Genomic DNA, 24544 nt, shown 5'->3' on the forward strand with positions numbered 1-24544 from the left:
CAATCTGCTAGGGCTGAGGCTAATATAATTTTGTCACTATCTATATCAACGAAGAGGCTGTTATCATTTGTTCCTCCCATTAGCAATATGGATAATTTTTCTGGCTGACAGCTACAATAAAACTGTTTCTCCTTTTATGGATAGAGATATAATAGGATAAAAAAGCACTCTTCCATACCATCATATGGAGAGATATATGTTGCATTCCAATTGCCATGTGTCCCAACTGATTTGAAATCCATAACAGTAAAATAAACACGCAACTCAAATAGCTGCTCAGCCATTGAACTAAGAAAGTTGTGGAAAGATTCCTCAAACTTGAAAAGTAAAAAATGGCATTGTCTCTGAGAGTTAAAATAAGCGACCCTCAAGAGATCACTGGGCTAGGATGTCACCTGAAATTGTGTAAAATGTCCCCAGGTTCAGGTGGTATGTACTGAGCACGTAAGTGCCAAATACAGGGACAAGTGCTAAGATATAATGATTATTAATTCTCAGTTCTTCAGGGAAGAGGGAAGCACAAGGGTAGTCTCCCCAGGAAGGTTTCCTGGGACCACTAAACCTCATTTTTCTCCTCCTCCTCCTCCTTCCGCTCCCTTTCCCCCTCCCCCCCTCCTCCTCCACCATTCTGTACCAGCTTCTCCACCAGCAACCTGATTGACAGAGGAGGATCTCAGCTCCTGTCACTTTCCTTGTCACTCACCTTCACTAAGCGTGTGAACAAGCAGTGAAATGACCAAAGAGAGGCCACCGGTGGAATAAAAGAGAGGACTAGATAATTAGCACCAGAGTAATTTACAGTTGATGGAAATCCAGTTATACTGATCCAAAAAGTAACAGATGCCACACTGTCATTTAATTTTTAAAGCCGCATCGCGTAGCTTTTTTAAAAAAGTAAACTCATCTTTTTGTATTATAAATACTTGCTAATGGTTGAATAAACATGCAATTCAGACAACAGCTGAATCCAGTGGGCTCTCAATAACAAGTGGTGAATGAACCCAGCTGAATTATAAATAACATTCCCCGGGGAGTGCCTGCATTTTTCTTTTCTTTTGCTATGAATATAAGGAATCTACATGCACGTAAATGTAAATTCATGGGCTTCCAAGCCCGTTTTCCTATGTTACTTACCAATTAAAGAGGCACCAGTTTATGTCTTTGGGATACAGACAGAACTGAATAGAATAATGCTTATTTTAAAAATGTGATCCAGGTCAGCGTGTTCTTCGTAAGTTTCAGGCTCAGACTGGTGACAGTGTGACTTCACCTCCTCCCCTGACATTTAGCAAACGCACGACATTCACTTCTTGACAGCCGAAGTATTAAAGTAACACTGGTGTGGTTACCAAACTTCCATTTAAAAAAAAAATCTGTAAGAATTTGTGTCAATGAATGACAACACTTAATTCAACTTGAAGCCTAGAAACTGATCTTATTAGTGCAAAGCCATGAACTTGAAATTACTTGGTGTCCTAATTAGTGACAAGGGAATTCTTGGCCAGGGAAAATTGAGAGAGAACGACTGTGTCGTGGAGGCCTCAGTACAGAAGTCCCAAACGGAGCTTAGTGGTGAAATGCTTGGCTGCAGGATCCAGCTCCTTGTTGCCGCCAGCCGTATTGCTGTGTGGGGACGCCAGCAAACCTCGGTGCCAGAGCTGCCGGCTGCTCCCTGGAGGACGTGCTGTCTCTTGCCCATATTTCACACGAAAGAGTCAGTCACGATCAGCCAAACCACCAAACGTCCCATCTGTCCCCATGGCGCCAATAACAGGAGCCTAGCTACCGAAACCTCCCAACGCTGAGGAAAGACTCCCTCGACCGTGGAGTCACTGAAGGCCGTGGCACATGAAATGTGGCTGGGAGGAAGGAAGAGGGACTTGACATTTGTAATGTAATTACGCACAGCCGTCTCCTAGCTAAAAGGATTTTAATTTCATAGAGGATGGGAAGATTCCCGTAGGTAAAGGGCTGGGTATCTGGCAGCATGATTTAGTCAGAGGGCACCATGTGCACCCCCTGGGGGACTGCAGTGGCATTGTTCTTCTGAGGGACCCCCCTTCCCAGTCACGTCAAAGCTGGCCCCACCTTTGTGTTTTCCTGATAAAGCATTAGAAAGCCTTTCTTGTTTTTCATGCGGAATTTTTCCCTTTATGAAATTCCTGTCTCAAGGCCAGGTCCTTGTTTTGTTCTGACCAAAACAAAAAGAGAGAGAGAAAGAGAAAGGAGTGGGCTTTTCGGGGGGTGGTCAAGGACATTCAGATCTCCCAGATTGAAATCTGTGATCATTTTTAGGGTTTCATAAAATTATTTCATTTTAAATGTCACACCCAGAGAAGAACAACCATCACATCGGTCATTTTCCGTTTCAACAGAAAGTTGCTTTTGATTGAATGACAAAAACCTGCCTTGCTTAGCCGGTGTGTCCCAGAAAGCACACACAGCTTTCTGTGCGTGGCCAAGGGGGAAGCGATCGTGAGCAGGAGCGTATGGCCGGCAAGAAACACAGTGAACGACGGCTCATGCTTCTGGAAAGCCAGGCTCCAGGGACTCCGGTCCCAGCCAGCATCAAGGCTGTGCACATAAAAGCTGTGTTTGAGTCTAAATGCAATTTACCTGCTTCCGTGGGGAAGCCCCCGCAAAACCAGCACTAGCTTCCCAGAGTCCCTGACTCTGAAGTGCCCCCATCAATATAGTGATCACTTACTTTGCATATAAAAAATAATTACTTAATTTCTTAAGCTTTTTCCTTTTGGAGAAAGTACCTCAAAGCTTGGGACACAGTAACACCTCTGGGGCTTATGAAATGACAAGCTGACATACCGGATAGCAGATGATGAATTCATTTGGTATGCAGTTGCCTATTTGTCTGATTTGGATTTCAACTTCCCTAAGAAAATCATCCAATTTCTGCTGTGCGGAGGAACCTGTTTGTTCAAACACATTGAGCTCTCATCCCTGCCAGTTTTCACAAAACAGGCTGGCTCTGCCGAGGGGCGGCATTTCACAGAGGTAGGAATTACAGAAAGAAGTCTGCCAGCCTCTCCGTGGGAGACCATTCAACTCTATCTCAGCCACAAAGGAGAACAAAAAAGCAAGGTTGCTTTAATATTCCTGTGCCAGAAGAAATATTGGGGTCGCTCAAGCCCTGTTACCGCTCAGAACCAAGGCCATGTGTTTGTAGGTGGGGGTAGTGGGAGGATGAGGAGAAGAAAAGAAAACATTCTATTCGGATCAAGTACTCAGATTGCTTTTGTTGCAGAGAGCTCTTACAACGAAGATGCGAAGATGCGTGCGGCTGAGCTCTGGTTTTTAGATCACTCAAGCCCCATTTCTGAAGAGCCCAAGACATACCGTTTAATGTTTAATTGACCTTTTATTAGGTTTGCTCGTGTATCATCATAAAATACCATCCCTGTGAGAAACAGTGTGAAGAATTTTATTACATAAATGAAAAACAAAAACTCTAGGTTTTCCATGTAAAAAAGAAAATAGAAGATCAGATGACAAACCTATTTGAACATTGAGATAACTAGATTTCCTTTTAGTACCTTTGCTATATCATATTCTGTAACTGCCACAGTGGTGACAGCAATTTTACTTTTCCTACTGACTTGTATATTGCTGTCGGAGGGGATGCCTTTGTGATAGCGTGCATTCACGACGATGCTGGACGCTCCGGGTGACATCCCGTTGGTCCCGTTGGCTTTATAATGATCTGATCTGGAAGCCTGTCCCTGGAAATCACCTGAAAGGAGAAAATGGGCCAATCCTCAGGCAGTCTTCGGTGACTCATTATAGTGAGCCCTCCATTATATGCAAAGATGAGAATTCTAACAAATGTGTTCGTAAATGGCCTCCAGATGGTACCTTTTCTATGGGCATCTCAGGTTACTATTGTAGCTACTGTGATATAGTCAGAAAATTAGATGTGTTACTTATCCACATGCACTTTTGTGAGAGTTTGTGACTCAGCCTCCGTATCAGGTTGAAAAAAAACATGTTCGTATGCTGCCGATAAAAACAGTATTGATTAAGGAACCCGTATGAGGCATTATGAGCCACTGCCGTCTGTACGGGCCACCCAGAAACCTGGTGAAAACTAAGATGCCAGAGCTTATTACCAAAGGAATCCTTTAATGAAAACGAGATGCATTTGAAATGATGATCTGTTAGTGACAAGGTCTACAAAACAGGGCAAGAAAACAACGACCAAACTTATATACCAGAGTGTGGAGCAGATAATGATGTGCAGAATTTCCGGTTGCCATGGAGACACTCTCTGGCTCATTGGCTGCGAGGCTGTACCCCATCAGAAGGCACCACTCTTTTCTAAGCTCAAAATAAATTCAGTACCATTCAAGAGGGACTTGTTTACCTTCTACCATGTGCCTAAAACTACTAAGTGGGGAAGATCAAAGAGGTCTACAGCACAGTCCCTGCTGAAACCGTACTAGCCACCAAGTTGCACACATGCGATAACTATAGCCCGGTGCAGCTCAGAAGGTAACTAAATACCCAGAAATGTTGTGTAAACAGGAGGCTCTATGTGAGATCAGAAAGGACAGAGATGAGCATGGACCAAAGCTACCTGGAGGCGTTATGGTGGTAGAACTTGAGGGGTGGTAACAGTGGGCTCATCGTGGGCCCTCAGTGAATGAGCACTCCGTGAATGAGCAGACAAGAGGATATTCCAGCTGAGGCAAAGGATGAGCAGAGCTTCTAAGACAGGGGTGGCATGTTACCAAGACATTGTGGAAACTACCCCTGACTTTGGTCGAGGGCCTTGGTGAATAAGTGATATGGTTAAGAGGGTTAGACACGACTATTGGGGACCTGAACTGAGGTTTGGTCACATAGGCCCTGGAGATTGATATTAGGTCTGTGAGCAGGATGATGACGTAATGAAAGACATGTTTTGCAAGCATTGGTCAAAGGGTAGTGCTCAGGACAGATTGGAGGGAGTCAGACTAGAGGTCAAGGAACCAGAGAGGTGAGGAGAGCCCAGGCTTGGGTGGTAGACACGGTCACTGGGAAAAATGGGAAATGTTTACAAAGAAGCATTCATAGCATTTGGTAACAAAGGAGACATGGATGAAGACAGCAGAATAAATAGACTCTGGGGCCTATCTGAAGCCCAGGCTAGTCAGATCCAAGCTTGGGCTTGAGGGGGGGGGTCTGGTCCTCTGTGTTAGGGTATGAAGCAAAAGAATGAACAAAAAATAATGCAGAGGATTTTAGGGCAGTGAAACTACTCTGTGTAACATTATGATGGCGGATATGTGTCATTATTCATTTGTCCAACGCCATAGAATTTCCAGCACCAAGAGTGAGCCCTACCGTAAACTGTGGACTTGGGTGGTAATGATGTGTCCGTGTAGATTCTTTGATGGTAACGATGTACCCACTCTGGCTCGGGATATTGACAGTGGATATTGTGGAGGTGGGGGAGGGAAAATGGGAACTCTCTGTTGCCATGAACCTAAAACTGCTCCAAAAAAGAAAGTTTATTAAAACAAACAACAACAACAAAAATAATGTAAATTGCCAGAGTTGGAATCAAAGACCAGAGTCAATATGTGGACAAAGAAGGAAAACCACCCTTAAAGGCAACTAAAAAGCTGTTCAGATGGAGGAGGTTTGGGCATGTAGGTTATGAACTAGAGAAAGCAGAGCTGGTCCCACCAACCGCGGAGTGGGTTTAAAAAAAAAAGGAAAGGAAGGAAGAAGGGAGGGAGGGAAAAGAAAGAAGGAAAGGAAGAAAGGAAAGAAAAAGCAAAAGCAAAGAGAGCCGGGAGGAGCAGGGCCTTCCCATGAAGGAGATCTCAGGCCTCGCCCCCAAGTGGTAGAGCCACGCAGATGAATGGAAGGTTCTGGGCCTGAGTGGGGAGAAGACGAGTGAAGGGCAGAAGAGCCAGAGGCTGGGCTTTCACTGTGCACACTAAGGAAATCCCGGAGCTGTGTTCCTCGTTTCTTCATTGGAGAAGTTAAAGAGTCCAGAATGTCACAGCAGTATTAATATTTTATAGAGAAGTAAAAGACAGAAAACTAGGTCCTTTTCTAATAGCAGTGATTTTTTTACCTGAAACTAATTATTTGCTATAAGTCTGGTTTGTTTGTATGACTGATTAATTAAACCACAATGTCATTGTCATAGTATGCATTGTTATCCTAAGCGTTTTGACCTCTTTGGAGAAACAGATGCTCTGACTACCTAATATTAGAGTAAGGTACAAGGTCCATTAGAATCTGAAAGAAGGCAGTTCAAAATAAGTGTGTCGCAATAGGTTAAACAGTGCATGATTAATATCACTGCTTACATCGTAGCTCCCATTCAGGGAATCCGGGCATATATTTGATATTCATGAATAGGTCAAGTTTATTGATTACATAAAGTTTGTGTTGATGGTACCTAAAGGATGTAGAATTAAAAAAAAAAAATCTATCAGACTAAGCACTTAAAGGTACTGTCTGAGGAGTAGCTTAGTGTAACTTGAGGTCATTATGCGCACTCAGATCAGTCTCTGGATGAATTACCTTTCCCTCCCGGCAGTCAGCGGTGGCCAGGATTATTGCTTTAATAATGCACACGTCTGCTGTTAATGTTTACCAGCTAGCTAATCAAAACTCTAGAGAATACATGCCATGTTTGCATTGTTACAAGGTAGACATCATTTCACAGTTAACTTCATTACAACTGGAATGTAATCATACATTACCTTTTTTCATTTTTCACTCTGAGGCTTTAAAATAATTTAGCATATATATACACAACACTAGGTACTACTGAAGCATATAAATGACACTTATTTTCATAAGGATACATAAATATACTCACCCATACATATCCATACAATTATTATGAGGTATACTTACAATCTTTACATTAAAAAGGGATTGTTTTATGTAAATATTGTATAAAACGAGATTTTTTTGACTTGTTTTCTTAACCGTACAGTAAAAAATATGATTCACAAATTAGGCACCCAGGGACCATGTTAAAGCCACCATAAATGAAGATACCAGCATATATTGAGTGTGTTTAGAATTGCTGACTTAAGAAAAAAATAATCGTGGTGTTTTACATATAGGCAGTCATTGAGAAAGGTGAAAAAATACTTAATTCCACATTAAGCAGAGTTTTTAAATTGCACTTTAAGTTTGAGTGAAAGGAAAGAATGTTTTCAAAATATCATGCACTTAAGTAATAATGACATTTAGTATCATTCTCTCCTTGTAGGCCTCGCAGTGCAGATTATTTTATGCAAGAAGCTAAACGAATGAAGCATAAAGCAGATGCAATGGTAAGACCCTTTTCTTTCCAGATATATTCTTCCAAATTATGTTTGTACTGCAGCTTCATCATTGGGGCAATATAGCTAGGGTAATTATAAAATCTATTACAGGGATGGCTGGGTCTGTTAAATGGAGAAATGTTTATATAATCAAGTGTTCATAGCCCAATAAATTATGACTTCAACCAATAATGTCTGACTGGGAGAAAGGCCTGGATAAATGAATATTTCAATTTAGTCCTAAGGTTTGAATAGTAACTAGATCCAGTGGAGTCAGTGGGTGGTAGTATTTTTTTTCCTTTAAAAAAAAAATCTAGATTTCCATTTTTCTCTCTTGTTAGCCTAGCCAGCCTTTGGCTTGGTCCCAGGATCAAATCCCTTTCCAAAAACACTTGTGTTCTTCATGTGTATCTGCCAGAATGATTGCTTCTTCTGAAACTGTACAACACAGAAACTATTATCTGCACATAAGACTCTAAAGTCACCATGATTTGATGTTTTGAAAGAATAACTTTTCTTGCTTGGATAATCTCCCATTGTGGAAAGCTTGAAGCTCTCAGGCAAGAGATAGAAAACTTCTGGGTTTTTTCTACAGGAGATCATATGGTTGTTCCATCTTAAGGTCTCATCTAAAGGGACTCCTTCCTACCTGGTAATTCCGGTTCTCTTGCCCTCCAGTGTTCATAACTAAGATGAGTCAGGTGCTGGAAATGGATAAGGCATTTCAAATGAGTTTTCAGAATATTGAAGATGTTTAAACCATAACAGGAGCCCTCTTCCAGGGCTACCAGTGGCGCTCATTAGACATTTATTTGTATGAAGACCACTGCCTGGGAACACTGAGGCAGCGGAAATAACCCCTGAGTATCAGAAAACAGAGAAGAGCAGTGGAAAGTACAGTTCTTGTCCACATAATACCGACATATGATGGGGCATTGTGGTCATCTGAAGAAGCTGATGCATGGCCACTATTGGAGAAGAGCATCAAATTTTTAAGCAGAATGAGATTTTCTGCCTGAATCCATCACCTAAGGTCTACAGCCTTATTCATTCATTGTCGTCTTGCCCAACCCTACCTTTCTTGTTGACCATTGCCCAAGAGAGAGAGATCCTCTGCTCTAGCCAGGCCAGACCCCCACTAGCCTCTAAGTACATCTCAGCTTCTGTACCTACGGAGCTTCACATTCACACCCTCAGCATCCTCCCCAAATCGAGTAAAACCTATGATTCCTTCTCGGTATCATTTTCAGGTCTCCTCCCTGCAGCCTTCTCCGCCTCTCTGTGGCCCCATCACTTGCTCCTTTCCCACCGTCTCATTTGCACTGGGCTCCTTGCTTTGTGTTGTGTTGGTTAATCACAGACTGCCTTGCACTTTGAACTATCTCGTAGGTCCACATTTTCTCTCTCCTAATGTATTAGCTGTTCCTGGAAGGAGCTTTTGTTTGTCAAGTGCACATACCACAGAATTGGATGCTTTAGGAAATACGTAACTGAATGAAATGACTTCCTTCATCTCAAAGTGTTGCCAAGAAATATTGCTTTATAGCCTATTAAGTTATAAGTAGCTTAAAAATTTGATTTGCTAATGAATTTTGTTCTACAATTCTGTTTTCTAAGATATCATTACTAATGAAGTTTTGTTTTTGTTTTTTTCAGTGGCAAGGCTTAGAATAGTATTTAGAATATATGTGTCATTCTGTGTTTTGATTGATGCATGAGTCACTTGAAAATTGGGGAGACTTTGCCATCCAAAGTTGGAATATGCAATTATCTAGAGAGAGTAGAATTGTATGGAACCAGGAACTTGATATGTAAGTTTAGATTTCTGAGAATTTAAGAATATAAAGCTGATTCATGGTTATCCTTTCTGATGTGGGGAAAGATTAACAGAAATCTAGACAAATGCAGATAAGTCCAAAAAATCATTTTTATTATTAATTTTCAACTTTGTGTTCCATTTTGGCAAGGCTGAAATAGCACCTTGGGTTTTATCTCCTCTATTCTCCTCTCCTCATGCTCACTCTTAAGTGAGGTAATAACTATTAGTGAAGAAACAATTGAGAAGAGGAAGGAATGGAGATGTAAATGTCACAGATAGTATAAAAAATAATAACCACGGCCTGGAACCATCCAAGTTGGGGATGTACCAAAAAAGTATGAAAACTCTTCTATGGAACCAGACCTATCAACTTTGATAAATGTTTAGCATAGCGTGGAAGGACAAGGAATCAAGTTGCCAAACCATTAGGGGTTAGAAAGAGGGAAACAGAAATTAGGAAACTAGAGCTGCCATGAAGTTCTGAGTAATGTGGATTGGCAGTTGTCACATGGGTTTGGTACAATTCTGTATGTAAGCATTTACTCCAAACCAGTAGCAATTTGCGAACATAACTAGAGAAGGAAGTATCTGATTTCTTTGTTCTCCCACCTTCATTCACGGGATTTTGGAAGTCAAAAGTTGGGTTTCTCAAATAGTGTATAAACTATGTGACAATGCCACTTTAAAAACTGTGGTTAAGGAAGTCACTTATTAATTCTGTTGACCAGGTGGAAAAGTTTGGAAAGGCTTTGAACTACGCGGAAGCAGCTTTGTCATTCATTGAGTGTGGAAATGCAATGGAACAAGGCCCCATGGAATCCAAATCTCCTTATATGATGTATTCAGAAACAGTAGAACTCATCAGGTGAGCACTGTGTCTTCTTGCGGGGAGGGGAGGGGAGGGGAGGAGCATGTGTAAGTACCATGAATACAGAGAAAAGAACGTCAGCCTGCACTGTCATCCTCCAAAAATAAGAGCATAAGATTTCACAAGGCACTATGGCATCCTCTGCCTCCTCTGCTGTGTGTGTGAGTGAAGCCGGGCAGTGCCTGTAATCCTGGACTGCTGAGGGAGGAGGCTGAGTCTGAGACATGCCTGCTTCCTCCAGTTCGGAAGAGGCAGATTTGGAACTCATTTCACCTCTTAAGATAAGTATAATCTAAACTTTTAACTCCATCAGTAAATGATTCAGGAGTAATTGATGAAAGGAAAGAAGATCGAGATTCAGGGGGATCCTATGGAAGGAGAAGCCACCCTGTAGTGCGCTGTCCGGGGGGGTGCTCCCACGGCTCTGGCTACGGCTGGACACGGGCACCATCCCCCAGCCTGAGCTGAGACGTGTGATGTGAGCAGGTGTGTAGGGTCTCTGACAGGGGCACCTCTAGGTGTACGATGGGAGACCCTCGTGTTCCACGATGGAGACCCGGCTTTCCGGGTCACATTCATTAACATCTTTTTAAAGAACAATTAAGGAAATGTCACCCATTAACCCTACTGAAAACCTTCATTGTATGTTTTTAGCCAGTTTAACTGCTTGGAATAATGTCTAATGCCCATTATGTGAATAATTCTTCCCAAAACTAATTGTAAATGGCTTTTGTGATTCTGAGACTCTATGCAGCCCTAAACTTAGATCTTTTTTTTTTTTTTTTTTTACCACAACCCAACATTCCACATGGAAGACTTCTAATCATCTTAGGATATAGTCTTTTTGGTCTACACTGGCTCAGAGATGCCCCTTGGTGTTTTACACCACTCTCCTTCAGTAAATAGTTTCTGGCCTTTGAAACTGCCATCCTGACATCAGAGAACACATCACCTCCAAATGGCATCTCTCAAGAATGTTTTGAAAGTCAACACTACCTAGTCATTTTTCTTCTTAAAATATTTCTGCTAAGCCAATATATTGGTGATTCCTTTATACTCTCTTCTTATATGGTACAGTACTTTCAGCAGTGAAGAAAAGAAAACAACAGAGTAAAAAACTGTTAAAGTTAATCTAAGAGATCCTAGATCCTCTCACATTCCTTCCTCAGAACAGCCTCAGATACCCACAGCAGGCAGGAAAAAAAGTGGGTGCAACTAGGCAGGAACAAAGCAGTGACATATAATATCCTGGAATGTGAGTGCCTTGAGCACAGGGAGTTTTTTGGTTTTTATGTGATTTGTTCATTGATGTATCTCTAGTCCCTAGAACAGTTCCTGACATATAGTATATACTCGATAAATATGTGAGGAATGAATGAATAAGCAAACACAGGCCCTGCAGGGAACTGGAATATCATGGCCTGCTTAAAGTCACTCACATTTTTAAATTGAAACAAACAAGTCCAAACAACAAAAAAAGCTTGATGCCAGTCAGATGCATCTGGGTATACTGGGGTGTCACACCCACTGTGCCCACTGATGCAAGTAACTTTGCATGGCAGAGAACACAGTCCATCTTCTAGATAGTTCAGAATGAAGAGAATCCCTTAAACTATGCAGAAAACAAAAGGAGGTGGAGTTTTCTTAACTTAAGTTAGAAAACATCAGTAATTAATTTGCCACATAAATCTGCACATTGCCCGCCCAGCCTGGTGTCCCTCTCTCCCACTGAGAGACACTGGGGGGTCGGGAGCACTGGCAAGGGGGATCTTGCCACCACAGGGTCTGGCCCAGGATGCACTCTGTGTCCTCACAGGCAGGAGAATTCCCTTCTCCATCAGGGGACCTCACAGGGCCAATGTCAGTGGAGCACCGCCACCACAGCGGCCCAGCCCGGAGAGCCTCTCCTCTCACCCTCCACCTCGCCCCAGGCAGCACCTTTGGGGACCAGTTGGAGCCCCAGTGCCGCCAGATCAACTGAGCGGACCAAAATAGTGTCACAAAGGCTCTGGAAATTAAATTATACTTGGAACCACAGCCCCAGTCTAGGCCTTGTTTGCTAAACCCGGAGAAGGTGACTGCCTGCTAAAAGAAAGGACTTAAATAGGAACCCACAGTCTCTTAACATAACAGCTGAAACGTCCAGGATATGCCAAGAGCTCAATTGTCATGCCAAGAACCAAGAAAATCACAACTGGAACAAAAAAAGATGATCAGCTGATACCAATACCAAAACAATTCAGACGTTGGAATTACCTGACAAGGATTTTAAAGCAGCCGTCATAAAAACACTTCAGTAAATAATTACAGTTATCTTGCAACAAACGAAAAAACATAAAATCTTGTCAAGGAAATAGAAGTTACATTAAAAAAAAAACCAAATGGGAATTATGGAACTGAAAAATATGATAATAGAACAAAAAAAAAAGTGGACTCAGTAGTACAGTAGAGATGACAGAGAAGAGAACCGGTGAACTTGAGGACAGAAAATATCATTTACCCAATCTGAGCAACAGAGGGGAAATAAACTGAAAAAACTATATAAGCAGAGCCTCAAGTACAATAAAAGATCCAACATTTGTATCATTGGAGTCCCAGAAGGAGGAGAAAAGAGAGTGGGACTGAGAGCGGATCTGAAGAAGTAATGTCTGAAATTTGCCAAATTCAGCAAAAGACATAAACCTATAGGTTCAAACTGAGAAAAACCAAAATGGGATAAATTCAAAGAAATACATGCCAAGACAAATTATAATTCCATTTCTGAACACAGAAGACAAGGGGAAAAGCCCTGACAGCAGCCTGAGAGAAATGACACTTGACCTGCAGGGAACATTAGCCCAAAGGACAGCAGGCTTCCCATCTGAAACCAGGGAGGCCAGGCGGAGTGGCCTGGCACTTTCCAGGTGGGAGAGAGAGAGCTGTCAAGCCGTGAATTCTAGACTCAGTGAAACGACTCTTCAGGAATGATGAGAAATAAAAATATTCTCAGACTAGGGAAAACGAAAAGTATTTGGCTCTAACAGACCACCCTTAAAGATTGGCTAAAGGAAGTTCCTCAAACAGAAAAGAAATGACAAAAGAAGGAATTTTGGAGCATCAGGAAGGAAGAAGGAACAAATAGAGATACATACAATAAACTATTCTCATGAGTTTTATAAGTCATAGTTGATGACTGGAACAAAAATTATACTACTGTCTGATGCTCGAGACGATGCTGTCTAAAAGTAGGGAAGACAAGGCACTTAAATTGAAGTAAGGCTTCCACACTTCACTCCAAGTGGGAAAATGTTGGTACCAATAAGTTGTGCCAAGTCCTGTATGTGTATTGTAATACCCAGAGCAACCACTGTGAAAACTATGCAAAGAGATACACTCAAAAAGCCTATCAATCTGCACGTTGTAGAGATAGTATAATGATTAATGGTATCATTTCTTGAGCAATTTACAACAAACCAGCCAGCTATGCCAAGAGCTTTGCAAATACTATCTTGGTTAATTCTTACAACAATGCTATGTGATTGGCAGTCTTATTTTTTAAATGAGGAAATGGAGGCTTAAAGATGTTAATACATTTGTCCAAGCTCTCACAACTAGTAAGTGGCTGAACTGGGATTTGAACCTAGGACTCTCTGACCATCATACATACTGCCTCAGTGCTCTGCAAGAGTCTGCATACGTAACTTCATATGCTACTGGGAGAAAGCCATGGCCACAGTTCCCCTGGTTCAGAGAAATAAATGGAATTAAGTGCAGTCCATAGAAGCCACTAGTTTCTCCTAACACATCTGTGGGAGCAAATATAGATTTAAAATATACCCAGGATACATACACTGCTGTCAAAGTCAGAGTTACATAACAAAGAAAAAGGGATAAGTCTAAGCATTCATCTGAGCACCAGGAGTGAAAATTCTTCCGGAGTGAGCCCAGAGGATTGAACTTTGCCTCCTTCTGTCAGCCACTCAGCCATAAATCAAAATGTGGGAGAAATGGACATGTTACCATAGACGTGAATAGTTCTTGAGCAGGTATCACTCCTGACAATCTGTAACATTTGAACTTGTATTGTTAAAGAGCAGAAAGTAGCAAGGCAGTCATAAAAGTCGTTTTGGTCTAGTCATCACAGTAATGTAATGCTTGGGGGAAATGGAGCAGCATCAGCTGGCTTTTAAGGAAGAACTATCAGCACTGTGAAAACTAAGGATTGGGCAGAGAGAACAACCCTCAAAGAAACGGCTCTGTTGTTAATCAGAACGCATTTTTTAAAATTTCTTTGTTTTTTCTCTCTCTCTCTTTTTTTTTTAGGTATGCTATGAGACTAAAAACCCACTCAGGCCCCAATGCTACACCAGAGGATAAACAACTGGCTGCGTTGTGGTGAGTGCATGATCGCAACTTAGTATAGTATCCCCAGCCTCGTATGTCATCACTGGCAAACCAGGTGCTGAAATGCATCATGTTTTCCCAGCGCCTTCTAACTTACAAAGGCCAAAGCAGTTCTAATGATCAGGGAGAGACCAGAGGGTGGGGAGCCTGCCTCCTCAAGGCCACATGTGGCCCTGCAGATCCCCAAGTGCAGCCCTTCAACCGAATCCAAACTTCACAGAACAAATCCCTTTATTAAAAAGATTTGTTTTTTAATCCCTTTCTTAAAAGGATTTGTTCTGTGAAGTTTGGATTCAATCAAAAAGGTTGCATTCAAGGATCCAGAAGGCCACATGTGGCTCTGAGGCTGCAGGTTCCCTACCCCTTCTTGCCGCTGCACCATGCATGATCTGAATTCACAGTGATTGAAAATCGACAGATTGGTTACACAAGGATAATTTTTTTCTGTACGTGTGTGTGTTTTAACATCAGGTAGCCCTGTGTTTCAGTAATTTGAATGTGAATTATGCCAAATAGAATTTGTCTTGTGTTTAACATATTAGATGCAACCAAAATAATTCATGTATTGCTTTACATATGGGAGTAGTACTACTGAAGCAAGATGACACATCAGAGTTCTCAACACGTTAAACTGAGGAGCAGCTCATCATACTTCGACAATATCATTTCTTTCAAAATGTTAGCCAATATATAAGTTGTTTTCTATATTTATAATGATTACAGTGGTAATGATTATATGATTATAATAATGACAATTTTCCCCATGGCTTCTTCCCAGGACACCTCACTGCACTCCCAAAATCCCAGGATGCCTCTCCGTTGGTCCCTTATGTAAAAGGATTTAAAACTTCTTGTTCTTGGCCGGGCGCAGTGGCTCACGCCTGTAATCCTAGCACTCTGGGAGGCCGAGGCGGGTGGATTGCTCAAGGTCAGGAGTTCGAGACCAGCCTGAGCAAGAGTGAGACCCCGTCTCTACTAAAAATAGAAAGAAATTATCTGGCCAACTAAAATATATATAGAAAAAATTAGCCGGGCATGGTGGCGCATGCCTATAGTCCCAGCTACTCGGAAGGCTGAGGCAGTAGGATCGCTTAAGCCCAGCAGTTTGAGGTTGCTGTGAGCTAGGCTGACGCCACGGCACTCACTCTAGCCCAGGCAACAAAGCGAGACTCTGTCTCAAAAAAAAAAAAAATAAAAAAAAATAAAACTTCTTGTTCTCTAACGGTCCATATTCTCCTCTAGAACCTGATCTGCAAGTTAGAAAATCTAATAGTCTTAAAAAAACATAACAGCTACACGCACAAAAGAGAGGGTCTCGGTGGTTTCACAGCATCACATCATCTAGAGTTTGATATTCCCATAGTCTAGTAAGTTGTGCTTGGTGCGTTGGTATTCTAGACATCAGTTCCAGATCTGCGTTAGTGAGTAATTGTGAGTGAAGAGCACCGAGGAAGAGAGGAGGAGAAGTCTCAAGAAACACTTTTTGTACTCTTTTCAAATTTTAAGTTCCATGTTGGGATAATAAATTAATGACAATATTGTATAAGATAGAAAGCTAATATGTAAATATAAAATATTATTGAAAATAATAAAATTATAACTGCTATCCACATAGTCTTTTTATTGTTTATAAATTATGTTCACTTTTGTTAGTTTATGGGAACTAAAAGTTTGGTAAAAACAGGTGTAAGGAGATCCTTTCGGCAAAGGCAACTCACCCAGAAAGCGGTGAAAGCTGTATGCTAGAGCTTCTTCCCTCCTCTCGTGGGGAAAGACTGCCCTCTCGTGGTGGAAGAAGGAAGCAGCCAGCCCCTGTCACCCAAAAAAGAAATGATAAACTATATTATAAAATGAACTAGTGGCAAATATATTTGCGGAATAGCTTCTTGGAATTTTAAATTATATTTTTTAGAAAAAAAGGTTAGATATTCACAGACATGTATGTACATATGGAAAGATTTCAGATTTATAAACATGGTATAAATATTGAGTGCCTCGGACAAGATTTTTTTTTTTTTTTTTTTTTAAGTATTGTTTGTGAAGGACACATTCATGCTCTTTGGGGCCCATTTCTCTTTTTTCTGCTGCAGTTACCGATGCCTGGCTCTCCTGTACTGGCGGATGTTTCGACTTAAAAGGGACCACGCCGTGAAGTATTCAAAAGCACTTATCGACTATTTCAAGGTACTATCTGATGAATGAGGCACATTGTTCCTTGTATTCCATTGTCTCCCTGTCAAGGGTGTTTATGAGGAGCCTGGTAGAACCCATTGCTTTGGAGCTGACACAGGTCACCTCTGGTCTGCAGACTACCTCCATTTATGACATACTTGTGGCGTTCAGGGCTCAGAAACTGGGCCTTGAGAGCCCATTTAATTTATTTCCCTGGCTTCATGTCTACAAATTTTTACAGCCTCAAGAGAAAGAAGATCCAGTTACTCATTCCAGTGTTCTAGGAAATTCATCTTTATAGCTCATATAAATTCTTCATGTTCGGTTAGAGCTTCTTCCCCTTAGAAGTAACTACTTAGGGCTATTTCCTCTTAGGCAGTCTCTAGTAGCTAATTTAATTTTTAATCAAGGTATTCTTTAAAATGGTGAGAAATGGCCTGTTAGAACTCAGAGGCACTGGATGGATAAAATTGCAAACCATGTAGCCTTTACTAATTTCAGGGTATGAAACTATTTTCACTGGGAGAATAAATTTTTTAAAAACCTTCTCTGATATACTATTGTGAAGTCAACCTTAAGTTAATAATTCATTTGATATTTCTGGGCCTCTTCTCTCTCTATTTATCTATAGAAAATAGAAATTATACCGTCTCTGCCTCCACCAACCCTTTGTCAGATACACAGCCATTTTGAGATCCTTTAATCCCAAACCTTCACTCCTTGGAGATTATCTGTAGTGATTAAGCCATGTTGGGGGTCCTGTGGGCTGTGTCCCGCATACTGCCTCCTTCCTAATTGGGTATGCAGAGTACCCAGGGGCTGAGGCGAGGAGATAACTCTCTAGGCCCACCATGTGTCCTAATGACAACTGGCACTGAGCCTTCCCTTTCCTTTGGGTGCCTAAAATCAAGATCAGCAGTTTTCAGAAATTTAGAATCTAAGAGCTAATAACAAAGAGAGTTGGTTACAGTCAAGAAAAATGCTTGAATAAAGAAGGAAGCTAAAACCTTTATTTTTCTTCTTAATTTATCTAACAGATAACAGTTTCTTTAAAATAATAATAGCCACAATGTATTTGATTATTTATGCTTATATATGTGTGTGTACATAAATATATGTGCTTATGTATGGGGGGGGGAAGAAGGAAGCTGAATTCCGTAAGCCATAAGGGGTTATAACAGAAATTTTAAGGGATACAGGAAGATATATACATGCAGCCCATGAATATGCACAGAATGGGTAGCGAATACAACCTGAAAATCAATTTCCCCTCCAAGAATTCATGGCATTTATCCTTAATCAAAGATGATCTTTTAAAAAAAAATTTCAATTGACCAATGACAAATTGTATATATTTACGGCATACAGTGTGATGTTTTGGTATATGTATACATTGTGGAATGATTAAATCAATCTGATGAGCATATCCATCACCTCATGTACTTATCATTTTTGTGATGGGAACATTTAGAATCAGCTCTTAAAGATTCTCAATATACTAATCATCATTATTAATTGTAGCCACCATGCTTTACAATAGATCCCCAGAATTTATTCCTGCTAACTGAGCCTTTTAGGTACAAAGTTTCAGAGGCTACTTAAATGCTACTCAAAGCAGGGTGTGGTGGCTCACATGTGTAATCCTAGCAATTTAGGAAATCGAGACCAACCTGGGCAACATGGTCAGACCCCATCTGTACAAAAAATTTTTAAATTAGCCCATTGCAGTAGCATGTGCTTGTAGTCCCAGCAACTCGGGAAGCTGAGCCGGAAGGATCACTTGAGCCCAGGAGTTTGGGTCTGCAGTGATCTATGATTGTGCCATTGCACTCCACCCTCAGTGACAGAGTGAGACCCTATCTCTAAATAAATAATAAATGAATGCATGCATACAACTTAAAGTTCAAAGACAATGAAACCTTTGGGTACCAAGGATAGTTTGTCTAATCAGTACAGAGCTGTCTTTGAAAAACTGACTTTGTTCCTACCAGTGTTTCTTGTCACGGTGCGTAGTGGTAGGGGAAGATGCCAGAAGACTTCTTTCTCCCTTCAGCACCTTTAACTGAACTGTTTCTGCAACCTCAAAACCTCTCTCCCTCTCTCCTGTTAGTGTTCTTATATTCAGAACATCCATTCTATAGATCACGTTCTTATTAATAGAATCCCATGACGAAGTGGAAACCAAGTGCTCAGTCCAGTAGCGCCAGCTTGAGAAAGGTGTCAATAACATCTGTCAGGAAAGGGAAGATCAGCTCCCCTATTAAGGAAGGTTTTCTTTTTCTAATTCTCTCTATGAAAATAATTCCATTCCTGAGACAAGTAAAAGTAGTATGATTTGCAATTCTATCCTTATATTTACACCTTGCCGTTGCTATAGTGCCCCTGAGTTCTGACAGGCCATTTCTTGCCATTTTAATAACACCTGCACTAAAACTAGAAAAATCAGTCACCACTTCATAAAGTTCTTCCTAACCAAAAGAAACACGTTGTCTCTGGGGAGCCAGGCTGAGGCTGTTTTCTTGTCTCTGTAAGGGAAAATTTCCATCAGCATCACAAAGACTGTTTCTTTCCCTAACAGCCCTGTAGACTTCTGTCCAAGAAAGCATTATTGGGCTCTCAGAGAGGAAACCTAACTGTGCATTTAGCAACTTTCCTTGCTAAAGACAAAACCTCTTTTAAATGCTTGATGCAAATACCTGGTTCATGCAACATAACATCCTAAATCAGAATATTCAGATAAACCAGAATTTTTGAATATCCTGTCTGTTTGGGAAATATATTTTAATCTATTCTTTTAGGAACATCTACGAGCAACTTCCTTTACAAGAAATACTTTTAAACTTAAGTTAAAATTATAGAATTTAATGTTTTATATATTTTCAGGCATTAAGTATGTCAACAGTTTCTGCAAATATACCCTACTTTTAAATATAAAGTGTTCTGGAGGGTTGTGGGGGGATAAGGAAGTTTCTCTGCTTTTTTCCGTTTCAGAAAAATTAGACTAGTTTATGATGGAAAAATTAGGCTGGTTCGGGATTTAACAAACCACTGGGATTATGATTTAATGTGGTACCTAAAATTTGTACATAAAAACCCAGGCTGTGGGGCAAGCGCTTCATTGTAGCCCACCGTGAGACCCCCCAGGCCGTGCAGCTGTCCCAGACAAGCTTCCAGAGAGGGAGCAAATAGCCTTGTCATTGGAACGTCTCAGATCCAGTTTCTCCGAAGCCGCATTTCGTCTGCAGCGTCTGCCCTTCCTTCTTTCCGCGGTCACCCGAGAACACGCGATTGTCTGCCGTGTAACCTTAAGCAGAAGGCACTCACTGTCAATGTTTTTATTTTCCTGCAGAATTCATCTAAAGCCACCCAAGCCCCGTCTCCGTGGGGGGCCAGTGGAAAGTAAGTTCACTTTGCCCCCGTAAGAGCCATAGCCAGACAATGCATGCTGCCGGTGCCGCCTGGCTCGCAGCGCCCCAGGGGCTGCCCCGCGCGCCTGCTCCCGACCTCGCCACTCTGGTTTCTCTACCTCTCCCCTTCCAGGAGCACTGGAACCCCATCCCCCATGTCTCCCAACCCCTCTCCCACCAGCTCCGTGGGGTCTCAGGGCAGCCTCTCCAGCACCAGCGCCCTGTCCCCGTCGACCATCGTCAGCATCCCGCAGCGCATCCACCAGATGGCGGCCAACCACGTGAGCATCACCAACAGCATCCTCCACAGCTACGACTACTGGGAGATGGCCGACAACCTGGCCAAGGAAAACCGAGGTGTGTGCGCCTCCCTCGGGCCCGTTTTCACGGTGTCTCTGAGGGGAAGTAGGAGCTGTCGCCTGCTGAGGGAACCTTCCCGACCTCTCCCCTCACTCCGGGCCTCCAGCGCCTCTGCCCACCCTGACCCTCCCTGGGAAGCCCGTGTGAGATACACACAGACGCAGCTGTAGACACACACGCGTGTTTGCCCTTCAGACAGCGAGCTCCTCCGAGGCAGGGATTATGTCATATTAACCGTGTTCTCCTGAGACCCAGCCCAGTGCCTAGGAAGCACCTGGGGCTCTGAAACCTCCACCGAATGAATGAGAGTGTTACCAGCCCTTTAAGTGCCAGCTGCTTACAGCTGAGAAGAGGGTTTTACATGTAGCAGTAAGCTATATTTTTTTTAAATAATGTTTGCTTTCACTGATTATAGAAGTAATGCATGCTTACTGTGACTACATTTGCAAAGCATAGACAACTATAGAGAAAAGAGTTTTTAAATCATTAGTAATCTTGTCACCAAGAAGTAACTGCTATTAACATTCTACCGAAGTTTCTTCTACTCTTTTCTTCTGCCAATATGCACTGTTTTTCCAAAATAAATCATGGTGTAGACCATATACAGTTATATATCCTTTTTTCATTTGATATTATATCAGGCATTTTCTCATGTCACTAGTTCACAAATACCCTTTATAGTGGCTCTATAATTAATACTATCATGCAATGATTATATAATCATAAAGTATCATGATTTCTCAAACCATTCCCCTATTGCCAGGCAATTAGGTTACCTCCAGTTTTTTCCCATGGTGACAAATAATGTGGTAATAAATATCCCTATATAAATCTTCTTTCATATTTCTGATTATTTTTTTAGAAGGGAGTTACAGAAGTAGAATTTTGGGGTCAACAAATATAGATTCTTTTAAAACATGAATTGTTATATATCTTTATAGATAATGTTAACTTTTCTCCTGAAAGATTATACTAATTTACTACTGTCCCTCCAGCACAGGTAAGAGTGCAAATCTGAGCTCACTTTCAGGCCATTAAATGAAAATTATGTTCCGGTGATAGCATAAGCCTCAAAAGATAGGATGTCCAGGATGAGGTGAGGAGTGTATAGCACAGATGAATCCTGAGTGCATGAGATTGTTAATAAAACCAGATAGCACGTAACGTGCAGCCCACAGGCGATGCACCCTGACAGTCCAATGGGAATGCCGTGGAGGTCAGAGGCCACCAGGAGAAGCTCCACTAGAAGAGCTGGTATGGAATGGGGCTTTGAAAAATCACGTAGCAGGTCAGTGGCTGAAATAGGGTGGAGTAAGTGTCACAGGTAGACAGAACAGAAAGGTCAAAGCATAGAAATGTACATGTCCAGTTTGGAGACCCTGAGCAGGCGAAGCTCCAGATGGCACTGCCAGCTGCCTGTGGGATGTCTCCTGCCTGAGTGCCAGGTGTCCAGTACAAACCGAGCATTGATCCCCCACCCCGACCAACTGCTCCTCCTCTTTTCTGCTCCTGGATTCTTGCCGTGGCCAACCTCCTAGGCGCCTGCAACCTGGAGTCTTCCCTAGCCCTCCACTTCCCATCCCCAGCAGGGCTTCATTCAGTATGTATGTGAGCACCTTCGAGAAACTTCTCCCAAACACTTACTTCTAGGAAGTGTTATTCAATGAGCTATAATAGGAGAGCAGTCATATGAATTTATTTGTCTCTATCAGCCACTAAACTGTGATCTTTTTCAGAGCCCACTTGTGATTCATCTTGGTATTCTCCCCAACCTCTACACCCTACACCTAGCAGACTGTCTTGGTACATAATAAACGTTTGATGAAAGGGCAAACCCAGAGAAGGTCCAAAAGCTAAAGATGACTTCAGTAGAGATGTCTCAGGACCCATCTTTGATTTGTGCCCAGAGCCTGGGCCCTTACCCCTTGGATTCACTCCAGGGGCTCAGTACATGCCAGAATTGAGTGCAGGATAAGGGACGACAGAGCCAACTTGACATTCAGAGTGGGAAGCCTTATGCACTAGGAGAATGAACTCTGGGGATGTGGATTTTCTTTGCTATTTGGCTAAGCAAATGCTATTCATTTGAATTAGAAATGAACATAGTGTATTTATTTATTTGGATACATGGCAAGTTCTCCACCCTTGGATTTTATTTTGTTCAAGGGAATGCTAAAGTCGCATGTTAGAAGAGAGAATCCTTGATTTATCTAGAGACCACGAATGGAACTTTTTCTTAAGTCACTCAGGGTGCGCAGGGCAGCACACCTAGCATGTGTGGCATTCTTAACAACCCTCTCTGTCCCCTAGAATTCTTCAACGACCTGGATCTGCTCATGGGGCCTGTCACCCTGCACAGCAGCATGGAGCACCTGGTCCAGTACTCCCAGCAGGGCCTGCACTGGCTGCGGAACAGTGCCCACCTGTCGTAGGGACCTCGCCCTGGAGCCGGCCTGTGCTCTCGTCTCCACGGACGGCCCAATGTTTCTGGACACTGTGCTACTGAAGTTCCCAGCCACAGCATTTATCAAACTGCGGTGAACATTTCCTCAGCATCAAACAGCAGTCTTTTCCCAGGGCATGTGTGTTTGTATGTGTGAGTGTGTAAGAAGCTGCCTGTGTATGTGTGTAAGATACGCAGCTCTTCAGAACACATTCTCTTTCTCTAGTTTCCATAACTCCAGGCTAGACCAAGTGATTGGAGGTTCATGATTAGAGGAAGTACACACGTACACATGCACACATACACATACACAATCAGACACACACTTTCTATTCTAATGCTAAACTTCTTAGAAAATTCAACCAAAATCTCATGGGTTAGTTAACCAGGTGCAATACAGCACACCAAAAGCTTGACTGCCAGTTAAGAGGAACCCAGCTCTTACACTATTGATTACTTTCAGTATTAATTAATATGCCCCAATTATTTTTTGATTGGTATATATTAATGGGTAACTAAATAACAAAAATAAGTCAGTTATTTTTGTGCCAGAAGTTTACTGGATTGCATGCTACCAAATACCCTGCCCTTCCTCTGATATCCTCCCTTCATCTGACTTTATTATCAATGAAATACATTTCAGGTAAATGGATCAACAACCCCAGGAGTTTCCTGCTCTACCCACAAATAGTATGAAAGTGGCATTGAGATTTGGTGAAAATTCAGTGTCTTTGAAAAGTGAACAAACATTAAAGCAGTGATGACTGTGTTTTGGAGCTCAGTTTGGAGCTTCAGGTGAAATTTTCTGCACCTGTGACAACAAGCCCACCAGGCACATGCATTTCTTCTTCCTGCCACTGTGACTTGGTGGCTGTAGAGCCACGTGGCATTTGCCAGACAATAATGTTCCAAGTCTTTTCTTTCCATAATAGCTTGCTTACAAGTTTTCTTGGCCAAATGAGGACATTACCTAGAATGCTAGAATGTCCCTTCACTAGGAGTCTGTATCTGTTGCTTAGCAGGCTAAGAACTATTACTATATAATGCTGTCTGATTCTCTCACCCTTCATGCAGAATGTGCCACTGCAGGCCTTTGATGCATTTTGATTTGGGGGATACTTTTCCGGCTTTGATTAGCAAGCTGCTTACAACGCAGGGGAAGTTACTCTTGCAGTGGTTACCATTCTGTGTGGGGTCGCAACAGCCAGAGCACCTTGCTTATGTCTTGTGCATCTGGTATGTTTACATCTTGCTCGTGACTTTTCTTTTCTTTTCTTTTTTTAATTAAGTTTACATTTTAGTTTTTTTGACATCTCGTTTACAGTTTTTGTCTGAAGTTTATTTCTTTTATAGTGTATCATGCCCTAGATTTAGTCTTTTTGTTAAATATATTAATATTTGGATATGAAATATTGGTAAAAGGACAACAACTCCTGAAAAAAGGAATATATCTTGCCACACTTTAAAAACAAAAATAATGTCCTTGAGGCCTCTTACTTGACAAAATTGCACCAGGATGATCCGAAAAACATAGGTGATACAATATGTGGAGCAATCCATTTTTTCAAGGTGATGATGGCACAGAATATTTACAATAAATGCTGACAGATGCTTTCACTGATATTCGTATAAGTTGGGTTGCAGTGTTAACATTTTTGTCAGCCCAATCTGTAGGTGGGAAATAAGATTGCTATAATTCTCCAGCTCTAAGCACTGATTCAAAACTGTACAAATGACTGAAAACTTCGGTGGTTTGAAGTTAATTGAAAATGAACAAGTGAAGGGCTTGTGAAATTT

At 41.8% G+C, this 24544-nt stretch overlaps 1 protein-coding gene across 1 annotated transcript in view; it reads left to right on the forward strand.

The window, feature by feature from the left end:
• Positions 1-22736, forward strand: part of AFF3 (ALF transcription elongation factor 3) — a 545753-nt gene extending 523017 nt beyond the window's left edge. Inside the window, exons 20-26 of the mRNA XM_069493856.1 lie at positions 7241-7304; positions 9843-9979; positions 14285-14356; positions 16456-16549; positions 19887-19936; positions 20078-20301; positions 22615-22736. Of these exons, the coding sequence (XP_069349957.1) occupies positions 7241-7304; positions 9843-9979; positions 14285-14356; positions 16456-16549; positions 19887-19936; positions 20078-20301; positions 22615-22736 (763 nt within the window). The remainder of the gene's footprint in view (positions 1-7240; positions 7305-9842; positions 9980-14284; positions 14357-16455; positions 16550-19886; positions 19937-20077; positions 20302-22614) is intronic.
• Positions 22737-24544: the final 1808 nt, after the last annotated feature.

This window comes from Eulemur rufifrons, chromosome 19 (genome assembly GCF_041146395.1).
Source record: "Eulemur rufifrons isolate Redbay chromosome 19, OSU_ERuf_1, whole genome shotgun sequence".
In the NCBI taxonomy this organism is placed as follows: domain Eukaryota; kingdom Metazoa; phylum Chordata; class Mammalia; order Primates; family Lemuridae; genus Eulemur; species Eulemur rufifrons.